Source organism: Oncorhynchus masou, chromosome 6 (genome assembly GCF_036934945.1).
Source record: "Oncorhynchus masou masou isolate Uvic2021 chromosome 6, UVic_Omas_1.1, whole genome shotgun sequence".
In the NCBI taxonomy this organism is placed as follows: domain Eukaryota; kingdom Metazoa; phylum Chordata; class Actinopteri; order Salmoniformes; family Salmonidae; genus Oncorhynchus; species Oncorhynchus masou.
In genome coordinates this window covers 27,479,422-27,492,930 of record NC_088217.1, presented here as the reverse complement: position 1 = coordinate 27,492,930, position 13,509 = coordinate 27,479,422, and the positions used below count along the sequence as shown (strand labels likewise).

The 13,509-nt window shown below is 43.5% G+C and overlaps 1 protein-coding gene across 1 annotated transcript; it reads right to left on the bottom strand.

Moving 5' to 3' along the window:
- Nucleotides 1-219: 219 nt before the first annotated feature.
- LOC135541788 (tribbles homolog 2-like) lies at nucleotides 220-10,167 on the bottom strand. Its single transcript, XM_064968163.1, has 5 exons — nucleotides 9,940-10,167; nucleotides 9,356-9,828; nucleotides 7,955-8,251; nucleotides 3,531-3,823; nucleotides 220-2,818 (listed from the first exon to the last, which is right to left on the bottom strand). The coding sequence occupies exons 3-5, from the start codon at nucleotides 8,249-8,251 to the stop codon at nucleotides 2,347-2,349; spliced, it is 1,062 nt and encodes a 353-aa protein (XP_064824235.1). The 5' UTR covers nucleotides 9,356-9,828; nucleotides 9,940-10,167; the 3' UTR covers nucleotides 220-2,346.
- Between the last annotated feature and the right edge of the window lie 3,342 nt (nucleotides 10,168-13,509).

Sequence of the window (13,509 nt, the reverse complement as noted above, 5' to 3'; positions counted from 1 at the left end):
ATTGGTCATAACCTATGTCCTTGTACGCTACTCTTGACAATATTCAGGTCGCCTGTACATCCTAGTATTAATCAAAGCTGAATCAAGCTCTGTGGGTTTGTAGTTTTAAATAATATTTATCTGACCCTGAAAACAGAACTAGAGCTAGGTAATGAACAAGTGAGTTACAATCTCCAATGACAAAGTTTGGTCTTATTACAAAAGAAATATTTATTGGCAAACCGTTTGAAGGATTTATTTTTACTGGAAAATGACAATACTTTTACATAATTACATCCACCAACCCTCCAACCTAAGAAAAACAAATGTAGTGTACATTCTTTTGCATCATATAAATATATATTTAAAAGTATTTAAAGTCTCACAAGATCTATGGCATAGTGAAGTAGGATCTGAGATCTATTTAGGGTTAGCGAACTGCATGCAGGCATCACGACTAACACCGTGATGCCCTTGTTCAGTTCAACAGATACTAAACAGTCTCACCATTATATGGGTGTTTAAAGTACACTACAGCACTGTATCCTTCAGGATCTAACCCACTGCACTATATACTATAGACATTAACTCACGCTTGAGGTCATGATGACTACACTTGTCTTGGGATCTAGGACATCACGCTGAACTATCACTGAATCACAGTTCACTAAACCTGGATCATCACACCATACATAATAAATGAGGGTAGCTTAATTCTTTGGTAAAGAAAAGCTTGGTGAACTTCTGATAGGGATATAAGAGAGGGGAGGGGGTCTAAATTGTGGTTATGAAAACAAGGCACTTTAATGGTTGAAACGATCCAGATTTGTCACTCAAATATGTAAACAACAGTACACACAAACAAAGGCACAAAACGTGCTTCAAGTATTCTAGGATTTTGTCAAGTTCAGAGGCATCAGGTATCAGTCCTGTCAGCTATATACTGAACAAAAATAAAAACACAACATGTAAAGAAGATCACATGTTTCATGTGCACAATTGGCCCAGCATCGTCCTGATTTGGCCGGGGTCGGCTGTCATTGTAAATAACAATTTGTTCTTAATTGACTTGCCTAGTTAAATAAAGGTTACAGTTCATGAGTTGAAATAAAAGATCCCAGACATTTTCCATAAGACAAAATGCTTTTCTCAAATCTTGTGCACAAATTTGTTTACATTCCTGTTGGTGAGCATTTCTCCTTTGTGTCATATCAAGAAACTGATTAAACAGCATGATGATAACACAGGTGCACCTGCTGCTAAGAACAATAAAATGTAGTTTTGTCACACAACGCCACAGATGTACAATTTGTATGCGGACTGCAGAAATGTCCAACAGAGCTGTTGCCAGAGATAAAATGTTCATTTCTCTATCATAAAACGCCTGCCACATCCGGCTTCTTCACCTGCGGAATCGTCTGAGGGGAGAGGGGGTGCTGAGGACTATTTCTGTCTGTAATTAAGCTCCTTTGTGGAGAAAACCTCATTCTGATTGGCTGGGCCTGGCTCCGCAGTGGGCTCCTCCTGCGCCCCTGCCCAGTCATGTGAAATCCATAGATTAGAGACAAATTAAATTATTTCAGTTGACTGATTTCCTTCTATGAACTGTAACTCAGTAAAATCTTTGAAATTGTTGTGTTTACATTTTTGTTCAGTATACATCTTCAATTTAGTGTTCCCAACAGAGTTGCTCACAATCAAAAATGGGTCAAATTACTGCTTCCAGCAAAAAGGGAATACTGCTAGACAGTCTGCTTCTATATGGGGCAAGGGATCCCGAGGACTGTTTTCACCTGTTATTCCCATTGAGTCAACAAAACAATGTCCATTGGTTAAAGCACAATAGTCGGGTAGCTTTTGAAAAGCGCTTTTCTTGAGGTTACACTGCAGTGTGGAAATAACTGCATTGGACCCTTGACAAGCAGATATACATCTAACTCGAAGGAGGCGTCTGTTACACGTTGCCAGGAGATCCAGTAGTTAGTAGTTAGTGCTTTGCGTAACCACAATGTTACTACCTAAACAAATACATGCTTCATGACACCGAACTATATAATACATTTGGTAACAATTTGGATTAAGGGCCCTGCATAACACGTTCACAACTTCTTCAAAAGCACAACTTCAACATCTATACATGCTAATGTCTAACAACAGATTAACAAAGCTTTGACTGCTTTGATACCAAACTGCAGTTAGACATTAGCATAAGAGGTTTACTTTGGAAATATGTAATGCCATATGACTATGTTATGTTTCTTAAGTGTCAGGTAGGTAGGAAAAAACCCTGCATTACCAGTAGTCCCTCTATGGAGATGATACTGCTCTACTTGCATCACTGGGACAGAGGACATTTTTATTTTTATTCTAGAAACAGCCTGTGTCCTTAGTATCTTCTGTGTAGTTGGGGACCACTTGGTCAGTGCAGTTCCTGGGGTTGAGGTGCATGTTGGGAGGTGTTGTGTTATTGGAACAGTTCAGCCACGGGTGGAGCAGCAATTCTGAGGCCTCCAGTCTCTCCAAGGGTGCTTTACGCAGCATGCAGCACACCAGCGACTTAGCCCGCACCGAGAGCGACTCTGGCACTGTGAAGGTCCCCCGGCGGATCTTACTAAAGAGAGCGGCAGGTTCCACATCCTGGAACGGGTAGCGACCCACCAGCATGGTGTACAGCACCACGCCCAGGCTCCAGACATCAGCAGCCTTCCCTGAGTACGAGTGGTGCGAGTTGAGGATCTCTGGGCCTACGTAGGCCGGGCAGCCGTGCTTGTCCGTAAGAGAATCGTCGTCCCCGTGGAGCAGACAGGAGTCTTCCAGGTTCTGAAGAACAAGTTTGGTCCTGAAAGGAAGGAAAACCAGAGAGAGATATAGAGTCATCATCATACCCCCATGGTGCGACATGTTTTCTGCTTTGTGTTATTCATCGATGGTGCACTGGGTCATATGCATAATACACCTTACATAACTCTGTCTGGAATGACACCTGTGTTACGGGGTGGGAGAAATATAGCCCTAGTCATATGACATAGCTGTTATGATGGTGTGATGAAGGCATCCTGAGGAACTTTAGTGCCATTTTGACAGTTTCTTAACTAAATGGCCTTCTTCAGCAGTGACATAATGCAACTGAACTTAGTCCACATATGCCTGGCAGATGTGTCTCAAGTAAACATTTAGATGACGAATTTGTGCCACGTCTCAGTCACTACTGTAAGTCAATCCAACCTGCAAACAGAACATCCAATGACCATGTTGCTCAGCTAAAATTAGGTTAAGTTAATTAAGTTAAGGGGCAACCAGATTCATTGGTTCCTGAAGAATATAACATCCCATCAGAACCCAAAATAATAGCCTGTTTTACTCCAATGATAGTAAACAAAGTCAATATAAACAAACACTGTATTGCCTCAAAATATGGTTAAAACTAGAATATTTATACAATATATGGTCAGTCGTTACATTTATTAATCCCTCAGCTTTTTACTGAAACGGGTGGGGAGGAGTTTTGTTATCGTTTCAACTGCTGATTGGCACTTTAATAAACTACTAACCTCTGCTGGTCTACGAAGACAAACTTGCGCAGCTTGAGGTCACGCAGGACCACCCCATGCTCGTGACAGTGTGCCACCGCCACCGCCATCTGGCGGAAGAGAAGCATCGCCTCCTCCTCCTGGAGCCGCTTGCATGTGCGCACGTACGAGTGCATGTCGCCGTAGTTGCGCTGAAAGAAGACAAAGACGCTGTGCTCGCCTGTTATCACCTCGGCGATGCGGCAAATGTTGTCGTGGGGCAGCAGGCGGACGTAGGGGGCGGTGAACTCCTGGTACCGCCTCATAGAGAACACCTGGTAGTGGAGATGGGGTAGAGTTAGGTTAGAGGTCATAGTTCATAAGGTCATGGTCAAATTACAAACTATATGAATGTCTTCTCCTGAGGGTAATGTACCCACTGAGGGTAATGTACCCACTGAGGGTTATGTACCCACTGAGGGTAATGTACCCACTGAGGGTAATGTACCCACTGAGGGTTATGTACCCACTCGAGTGAACTCGTGGTCAAACAAAGTCACACCAAAAGGATATGTGCATCGGTCAACCTCACTGTAAGCCAAGGTTTCCCAAACTTTGTCCTGGGGCCCCACCCGGGTGCACGTTTTGGTTTTCGGCAAAAGCCAAAAATGTGCACCCAGGGAGACCCCAGGACCAAGTTTGGGAAACCCTGCTATAAGCCAGTAGTGACAATTAAATGACTTGACTAAGCCAACACAGCATGCTCATTGCGCACGCCCACAAGGAAGGTCTGCCAACCCCCCTCCAAACACATAAGCCATGGGAAAAAATACATATTATTACAGAAAATTAACTGTAAAACTGCTCCATTTTCCCCTCAGCCTCATGGCAAAATGTGTAGAATATTATTAGATTAGCTATACAATTGCATATGTTTCTGTATGTCCATAGCAAAATGTGTAGAATTGCAAGAAGTTGGCTGTGACACCCCCCAAAAAAAACACAGATATATGGTGCATTCGATAAGTATTCAGACCCCTTGACTTTTTCCACATTTTGTTACGTTATAGCCTTATTCTAAAATGGATAATATTGTTTTTCCCCCTCATCAATTTACACACATTACTCCATAATGACAAAGCAAAAACAGGTTTAGACATTTTGCAAATGTATTTAAAATATCAAACTGAATTCACATTTACATAAGTAATCAAATCAAATTTTATTTGTCACATACACGGTTAGCAGATGTTAATGCGAGTGTATGAAATGCTTGTGCTTCTAGTTCCGACAATGCAGTAATAACCAACGAGTAATCTAACCTAACAATTCCAAAACTACTACCTTATACACACAAGTGTAAAGGGATAAAGAATATGTACATAAAGATATATGAACGAGTGATGGATCAGAACGGCATAGGCAAGATGCAGTAGATGGTATCGAGTACAGTATATACATATGAGATGAGTAATGTAGGTTATGTAAACAAAGTGGCATAGTTTAAAGTGGCTAGTGATACATGTATTACATAAAGATGCAGTAGATGATATAGGGTACAGTATATACATATACATATGAGATGAGTAATGTAGGGTATGTAAACATTATATTAAGTAGCATTGTTTAAAGTGGCTAGTGATATATTTTTACATAAATTTCCATGATTAAAGTGGCTGGAGTTGAGTCAGTGTGTTAGCAGCAGCCACTCAATGTTAGTGGTGGCTGTTTAAGTCTGATGGCCTTGAGATAGAAGCTGTTTTTCAGTCTCTCGGTCCCTGCTTTGATGCACCTGTACTGACCTCGCCTTCTGGATGATAGTGGGATGAACAGGCAGTGGCTCAGGTGGTTGTTGTCCTTGATGATCTTAATGGCCTTCCTGTGACATTGGGTGGTGTAGGTGTCCTGGATGGCAGGTAGTTTGCCCCCGGTGATGCGTCGTGCAGACCTCACTACCCTCTGGAGAGCCTTACGGTTGTGGGCGGAGCAGTTGCCGTACCAGGCGGTGATACAGCCCGACAGGATGCTCTCGATTGTGCATCTGTAGAAGTTTGTGAGTGCTTTTGGTGACAAGCCGAATTTCTTCAGCCTCCTGAGGTTGAAGAGGCGCTGCTGCGCCTTCTTCACGATGCTGTCTGTGTGAGAGGACCAATTCAGTTTGTCTGTGATGTGTACACCGAGGAACTTAAAACTTACTACCCTCTCCACTACTGTCCCGTCGATGTGGATAGGGGGTGCTCCCTCTGCTGTTTCCTGAAGTCCACAATCATCTCCTTTGTTTTGTTGACGTAGAGTGTGAGGTTATTTTCCTGACACCACACTCCGAGGGCCCTCACCTCCTCCCTGTAGGCCATCTCGTCGTTGTTGGTAATCAAGCCTACCACTGTAGTGTCGTCCGCAAACTTGATGATTGCATTGGAGGCGTGCATGGCCACGCAGTCGTGGGTGAACAGGGAGTACAGGAGAGGGCTCAGAACGCACCCTTGTGGGGCCCCAGTGTTGATGACCACCTGGGGGCGGCCCGTCAGGAAGTCCAGTACCCAGTTGCACAGGGCGGGGTCAGGGTCTCGAGCTTGATGACGACGAGTTTGGAGGGTACTATGGTGTTAAATGCTGAGCTGTAGTCGTTGAACAGCATTCAGACCCTTTACTGGGTACTTTGTTGAAGCACCTTTGGCAGTGATTGCAGCCTCGAGTTTTCTTGGGTATGGCGCTATAAGCTTGGCACACCTGTATTTGGGGAGTTTCTCCCATTCTTCTCTGCAGATCCTCTCAAGCTGTCAGGTTGGATCGGGAGAGTTTCTGCACAGTTATTTTCAAGTCTCTCCAGAGATCTTTGATAGGGTTCAAGTCCAGTGTATACACTGAACAAAAATATATAAATGCAACCATTTCAATTATTTTACTGAGTTACAGTTCATATAAGGAAATAAATTAATTAGGTCCTTATCTATGGTTTTCACATGACTGGGCAGGGGCGCAACCATGGGTGGGCCTGTGAGGGCATGGGCTAACCCACTTGGGAGCCAGGCCCACCAACTAGGGAGCCAGGCCCAGACAATCAGAATGAGGTTTTCCCCACAAAAGGGCTCTATTACAGACAAAAATACTCTTCGGTGTCATCAGCTGTCCGGGTGGCTGGTCTCAGACGATCCCGCAGGTGAAGAAGCCGGATGTGGAGGTCCTGGGCTGGCGTGGTTACACACGGTCTGCGGTTGTGAGGCCGGTTGAACCTACTGCCGAATTCTCCCAAAAGACATGGTAGAGAAATTAACATTAAATTCTCTGCCAACAGCTCTGGTGGACATTCCTGCAGTCAGCATCCCTCAAAACTTGAGACATCTGTGGAATTGTGTTGTGTGACAAAACTGCACATTTTAGAGTGGCCTTTTATAGTCCCCAGTTCAAGGTGAACCTGTAATGATCATGCTGTTTAACCAGTTTCTTGATATACCACACCTGTCAGGTGGATGGATTATCTTGGCAAAGGAGAAATGCTCACTAACAGAAATTTGTGCACAACATTTTAGAGAAAGAAGCTTTTTGTACATATGGAAAATTTCTGGGATCTTTAATTCAGCTTATGAAACACTTTATATATTGTGTTTATTTTTTTTGTTCAGAGCACACACACACACACACACACACACACACACACACACACACACACACAGTACAAAACATTAGGAACACCTTCCTAATATATAGTTGCACCACCTTTGCCCTCAAAACAGCATCAATTTGTTGGGGCATGGACTCTACAAGGGATCAAAAGCATTCCACAGAGATGCTGGCCTACAGTTGTGTCAATTGGCTGGATGTCATTTGGGTGGTGAGCCATTCTTTATACACATGGGAAACTGTTGAGCGTGAAAAACCCAGCAGCATTGCCGTTCTTGCCACACTCAAACCTTTGTGTCTGGCACCTACTACCATACCCCGTTCAAAGGCACCCTCTGAATGGCACACATACACATTCCATATCTCTATTGTCTCAAGGTTTAAAAATCTTTCTTTAACCTGTCTCCTCCCCTTCAACTACACTGATTGAAGTAGATTTAACAGGTGACATTAGTAAGATATCATATATTTTACCTGGTCAGGCTGTCATGGAAAGAGTTCCTCATGTTTTTTACACTCAGTGTGTTTTTGGGTGTTGGGGGCCCTAGCACAGACCTTGCAGGGGCCCCGTGAAACTGCAGTACACCACTGCACTCAATTTTTGTTATATTTAACCTTTAAATAGGCAAGTCAGTTAGCAAATTCTTATTTACAATGACGGCCAAACACGGACGATGCTGGGCCAATTATGCGCTGCCCTATGGGACTCCCAATCATGGCCGGATGTGATACAGCCTGGATTCAAACCAGGGACTATAGTGACACCTATCACACTGAGATGCAGTGCCTTAGACTGTTGCACCACTCGGGAGCCATACTGTGATGGAGCAGGCTATAATACATACCTTGCAGGTGTACTCCTGCTCCGTAACCCTGTGGAAGGCCCTGTAGGTCTCTGTCCCCTCTGTGGGTTCTAGCAGGACGTAGGGCCCAATGCAGGACACACAGTGCTGGTCTGAGTCTGGGCTGTGGCTCAGGGGCCTTAGGCAGGGGGCCAGGCCAGGGGACGAGGGTGGAAGGCTCAGTCGAGGACGCTTGCATTTCAGGGCTTCCGTGTCATCCTGAGGGTCGTCCAGCTCCAGCCGCTTCAGCCGCAGGGGACGAGTAGGCGCCGGGGCGGGCGAGGAGATGTTCACACTCATCTGAAAGTCACATAAGTTATTTTAGTATGTTTCATTGAGCTATGCCTAGGATGTGACTAAACCACAGATTGGATACACTGAAAATGCATGTTACATAAAGACAACATTTCAAATGCATAGTGACAGAACTAGCTAGAATAACTTGGTGTCTGCAAATCCCCTTTTTAGTGCACACACACACACACACACACACACACACACACATGCATCTGTGACAAGGGGAACTTGAATAGCAGACATGTGAATCATATCCACCATTAAACAGTGCCAAATAATAGGTTAAAAAGAGCTTGGATGACGGCCATGGAGTCTCGACTGATGAGCAGTGTTGCCTGTAATAGGTTATGCATTACTCAAATTACTGTCTGTCTCTTTCGAAATGTGGCTGTGACTCAGTGAGTCATTCACAGCCACCCAAATAAGATCATGGGCGAACGTCATGAAAGTGACGTCAGGTTTCCATTAGATTGCTCTAATGCCGCGTTCAAAACAACTGGGAACGCGGAAATATCCGACTTCCGAGCGTTCGAGACAACTGGGAACTCGAAAATAACGACCTCGCGACAGGGAAAATCTTTTGAATATTCACCCAACTCGGAATTCCAAGTCGGAATCTGAGGCATCTTTATAGAGCACCGACTTTCTGAAGATCTGTGGTCTTGAGTTGACCTAGTTTTTTCAGAGTTCAGTAGTTTTGAAAGCACCAAATAACGCCAGAGGTTCAGGTAAAAGATGATGATAAATTGGCATTAAAAACACGAGGTCACATGGGGGTCAAGTTATTAGTCAAAATAAATATTTGTTAAACCGGGTGAAAAGGGTCAGACAGTGCGCAATTCCGAGAAACAGTGTGCGCGAGGGGGATACAATGTTGCGATAGACATACTCCGGCTGCGAGGAGTGGTAGGTCGTGACTTGTAGGAAGAGTTGCACCATCACTTTCTAAAGTTTAACCTTGTTGTTTCACAACATAGGCCTGCCTACACGTTAAAAATCAATGAATTATCAATGCGAGTCGGGACTACAAGCAACCCCTTCAATTGTAGCCTAATGATAAAAACATGGATACTTTGAGGTTGGGCGAAAAATATGAACAACTGTTACCTTGGCCGTGGAAGACAAAGGGGTCCGCTCTTCAAAACAGAACAATGGTATGGTAACTCCAGCTTCGTGTGTAGTGCTTTGCTTGTCAAGAAACACGAAATGTGCAGTAAACTCAGCAAAAACACATGCGGCGTAGAGGAACCCAGAGGTTGGAGAGCTTCAGGCAAAAGTTATTCTTCCTTTATAAAATAAATAGCGTAGTGGTTCAAGGGAGTCTTTAACTTAAACAGTTACAAATTAGCTATGTATGTATAATAGTTCAAATTAGTTTTCGTTGGTTCTTGCTCAGGATGCCTGTTCACTTAGCCAAAGCAGAATATGTATGAAAGTCATTGACACATTTAACAGGTTATTTCGCTTTGAAGTGTGGCGGCAACACCGCCTGTGTTGTTGGTACAGATGCTTTTGTCCTTATTCCCGCTGTGTGGCAGCGTCTTGTGTATCCAACGTTTTTCCTTGCGATGACAGGTTTTCTAAAACGGAGGTTATTAGAAAACCTTATAAACTTTTTATAAACAGAGAAATCACAAACCTTTAAAGTTGTTTAAAGGCTCTTGCACAATAATGGAAAAATAAGAGCATACTCATCCAAAGTATGGAACCTCGTATAATAAATAATTATTGGTCAAAGTGTAGAGTAGGCTCCACGTTCCCTTATTTGGTCACTTGCGTAGTAATCCTTTAATGTGTCAATTGAGTCCCTAAAAAGTAGATTTCTAATCAGACGTGCCCCCACCGACTGCCCGTCTGATTGAGAATAGACCAGAGAGCGCAGTGGCTTCAAATATCCTTTCTGTTACAGCAGTGAAGTTGATAATGCGCAACTGAGCATGATTGCAACATCGTAGCTCCACCCCCTGGTTTGACGACATCGGCGGGTGAACCTCGCAATCGTCACTCGGGCAGTTTACATATGGAACAAAATGATCGTACAACAAGGTGTATTGCATATCATTGGCTATATAGTAATGCTTTGACAAAATCCAAATTTGCTCTGACCACACGTTTTCTAAACAATCGTGTCCACATGCCAGAGTTGGTACATGTAATTTAATTTGTCCAAAAGGACATTTGGGAATGTTATTTAATAACAGAAAACATGTCACTATAAACTCAGCTATATGTTGGACAGGGTTTGCCACACCCCTCCTATGACTCAGTAGCAGTAATGGTATTGCACCATTTCTCACAATGCATGCTCTCTGGATGGCATGCACATGGGATGGGTTATTATGGGTTATACAATTTCTGTTTGATGTTGCAACCATGGAAAAGGAGAGAAATGGATTTGAAAATTAGAAGAGCATTATCGTTAGCTACACATTGCAAGTATCAGGAAAAGATTGCCTAACGTTGATGACAAAGCTCCAAAAGGATGGAAATGAAGTGGGCAAGGCCTTTTGTTCAGCTATTGATATAACATCCCCCGGTATGCATCACTTACACACACACAGAGGAGCATTTCACATTATTCATGTCAATGTTCATTAGTTCTGCAGAGACAGATTTTAATGGCCTGAGCTTGTGCTTGAGTTGCACATGTGAAAAATAATTGATAAATGTTCCCTTCAAAGTCATGTCTTTGTGTGACCAAAGAGAGGATGTACTGCTTCGGTACTGGTGTGGAGTCAGATGGTGGTGTGTGTGTGTGCGTATGTGTGTAAGTGTGTGTAAGCATGTGGGTGAGGGCAGCTTCCTGTGCCTGTGCCATGGTGATTTCTAGACAGCCCTATGAGTGGGAGTCACCACCGCACACACAGTGCTGCATTACTGCTAGACATTGCCTGAGGCTACAGCTGTGAAATTGTCAGTCTTCGCAATGTAACTTGACAGCACTAAATATCCCTAAATATTCTCTGGGAGCATTTCTTCCCCTGCCTGCCTGCTGCCTCAATCTCCCTACATTAACTCTGCCCTCTGAGAGTCACAGTTTGATGTTGAATGAATCACCCTCTGTATCAACACTGACATGGAAGGATTATGAAACACCATCATTTGTGTTGGGAACATAGCAGTCTGTGAATAGTGCAATGATAAACCAACAACTGTCTTAGTCCAATACATAGCAGTTTGTGAATAGTGCAGTGGCGTGGCCTGATGTTGGAGTCATGTAGACATGGCTGTCTTGGTAACCTATGCTACAAAATGTCATGACGACTGGAGGCAATGGGGCTGCTTGTCAAGTGGGTATTCGCTCCAGCCATGTCTTTTAAAGAGATTGCTATCATAACTGATAGGGGGCCACCACTACTGGGTTTGGAGGTCACCTGCTGTCCATCCATGTCAGTCGCATAGGTGAGGGGGCTAGCTAGGAATTAGCCTAGTTTACAAAGAGGCTATAGTTTATATGTCTGTGGGTAATTGGATTAGCAGTGCTTCTAGGGGTTTCAGTGGCTCCTTTGGAGTTTGGCCCTTCAACTATCAGACCACAGAGAGCAGTACAGTGAAGTTCCTGGCATTCACAACAGACAGACGCTTCCAGAAATCAGGTCTGTTCCCACTACTGTAATCGTGATTCAGTCAGTGGAAAGAAAAGGGCGAGTTTGGGGTATTTCATCATCACGCAGCTTTTGTGGTGGATGGTTCTCTGTTAGGGAAAACATTGGCAGGACTTGTTAACTGCGGCCAGGAAAATAAATAACAGCAGAGCCAACCATAGTTGGCCTGGCCTCGCTCTGGCACGGCCAGAGCATTGCAGGAGATTACGAAAGCAGAAATTCCATTGTAGCGACAGGTCCTTTTTGCATAAACAAGTTAGACAGTGGTGTTCTTCTTAGGCAGGCAGTAACTGCTGCTCTGACTGTGCTCCTGTTTTCAGGCTACCCAAGGACAGTTGACAAAGCTTCTACTTTAGTTATAGCCCATTTATCTTAAAGACAATTAAATAGATGGACAGAGAGATAAAAAAAAAACAGAAAGAGCCAAAGAAAAAAGAAAATCCTAATTTAAACGAACAGAACAGTTGAAATAAAGCTTCATACTTTGATTCACTTATTCACCTAACCTGAAGATGCCATCTGGTTTGCTCTTTTATTAATCACGTTAAAGATTTGTCCCTTGAAGTAGGAGCAACAAAGTACCTGTCACCTTCCTCTAGCCTTTCAATGAAGAGGAGATTCAATTAGCTGGGTTCTGTCTAGATTGAATTATAATTAAGCAATAGCGCCTGAGGAGGTGTGGTATATGTCTAATATACCACGGCTATAGCAGAAAAATAAACGTTCTGTCATACCCATGGTATACGGTCTAATATACCATGGCCGTCAGCCAATCAGCATTCAGGACTCAAACCACTCAGTTTATAAGAGGCTGCCAATCTGCTGCTGTGCCTTATGCTCTTTCCTGAGGCCGCCCCCACCTCTCTGAGTGATCTCTTCATTTTTTAATATATTTTTTTACCTTTATTTAACTAGGCAAGTCAGTTAAGAACAAATGTTTATTTTCAATTACGGCCTAGGAACAGTGGGCTAACTGCCTGTTCAGGGGCAGAACGACAGATTTGTACCTTGTCAGCTCGGGGGTTGCAACCTTCCGGTTACTTCCGGTTACTAGTCCAACACTCTAACCACTACGCTACCCTGCCGCCCCTACCCAGCCCTGTTGACTGTAACTACCCGTGCTTTAACCTTCTCATTCGACACTGAGATCTAATGAGCTGGGAAAGATGGCACTGACAGACATGGCAGCTCAGCTTCTAGCTCCTAAGCAACTTTGCAGTATTTTTTATTTTTTTGTGTGTTATTTCTTACAATATTAGCCCAGAATGTTTTTTTGTGTTATTACAGCCGGAAATAACTTTTGGATATCAGAGTGGTGGAACTCACCAGCATTATGAACAGGAATACGACTTTCCCGAATTGGATCCTTTGTTCGCACCCCTCAGGGCAATTGAACTTATCACAGAGGCTGCTCCAAGACGCCACCACAAGCATTTCGCTACACCCACAATAACATCTGCTAAAATAATGCCACTTTAATAATGTTTACACATCTTACATTACTCATATCCTATATGTGTAGCTCTGTGTTGTCTGTTCACACTGCTATGCTTTATCTTGGCCAGGTCGCAGTTGCAAATGAGAACTTGTTCTCAACTAGCCTACCTGGTTAAATTAAGGTTAAATAAAAAAATAAAAAGTATTTTATACCATCTA

Bases quoted from the DNA above. Each gene is read 5' to 3' on its own strand.
- LOC135541788 (XM_064968163.1), bottom strand. From the start codon at position 8,251: ATGAGTGTGAACATCTCCTCGCCCGCCCCGGCGCCTACTCGTCCCCTG. The intron at 3,824-7,954 runs GTATGTATTATA...CTCCACTACCAG, and splicing joins AGCAGGAGTACACCTGCAAG to GTGTTCTCTATGAGGCGGTA. The intron at 2,819-3,530 runs GTTAGTAGTTTA...CCTTCCTTTCAG, and splicing joins GTCTTCGTAGACCAGCAGAG to GACCAAACTTGTTCTTCAGA.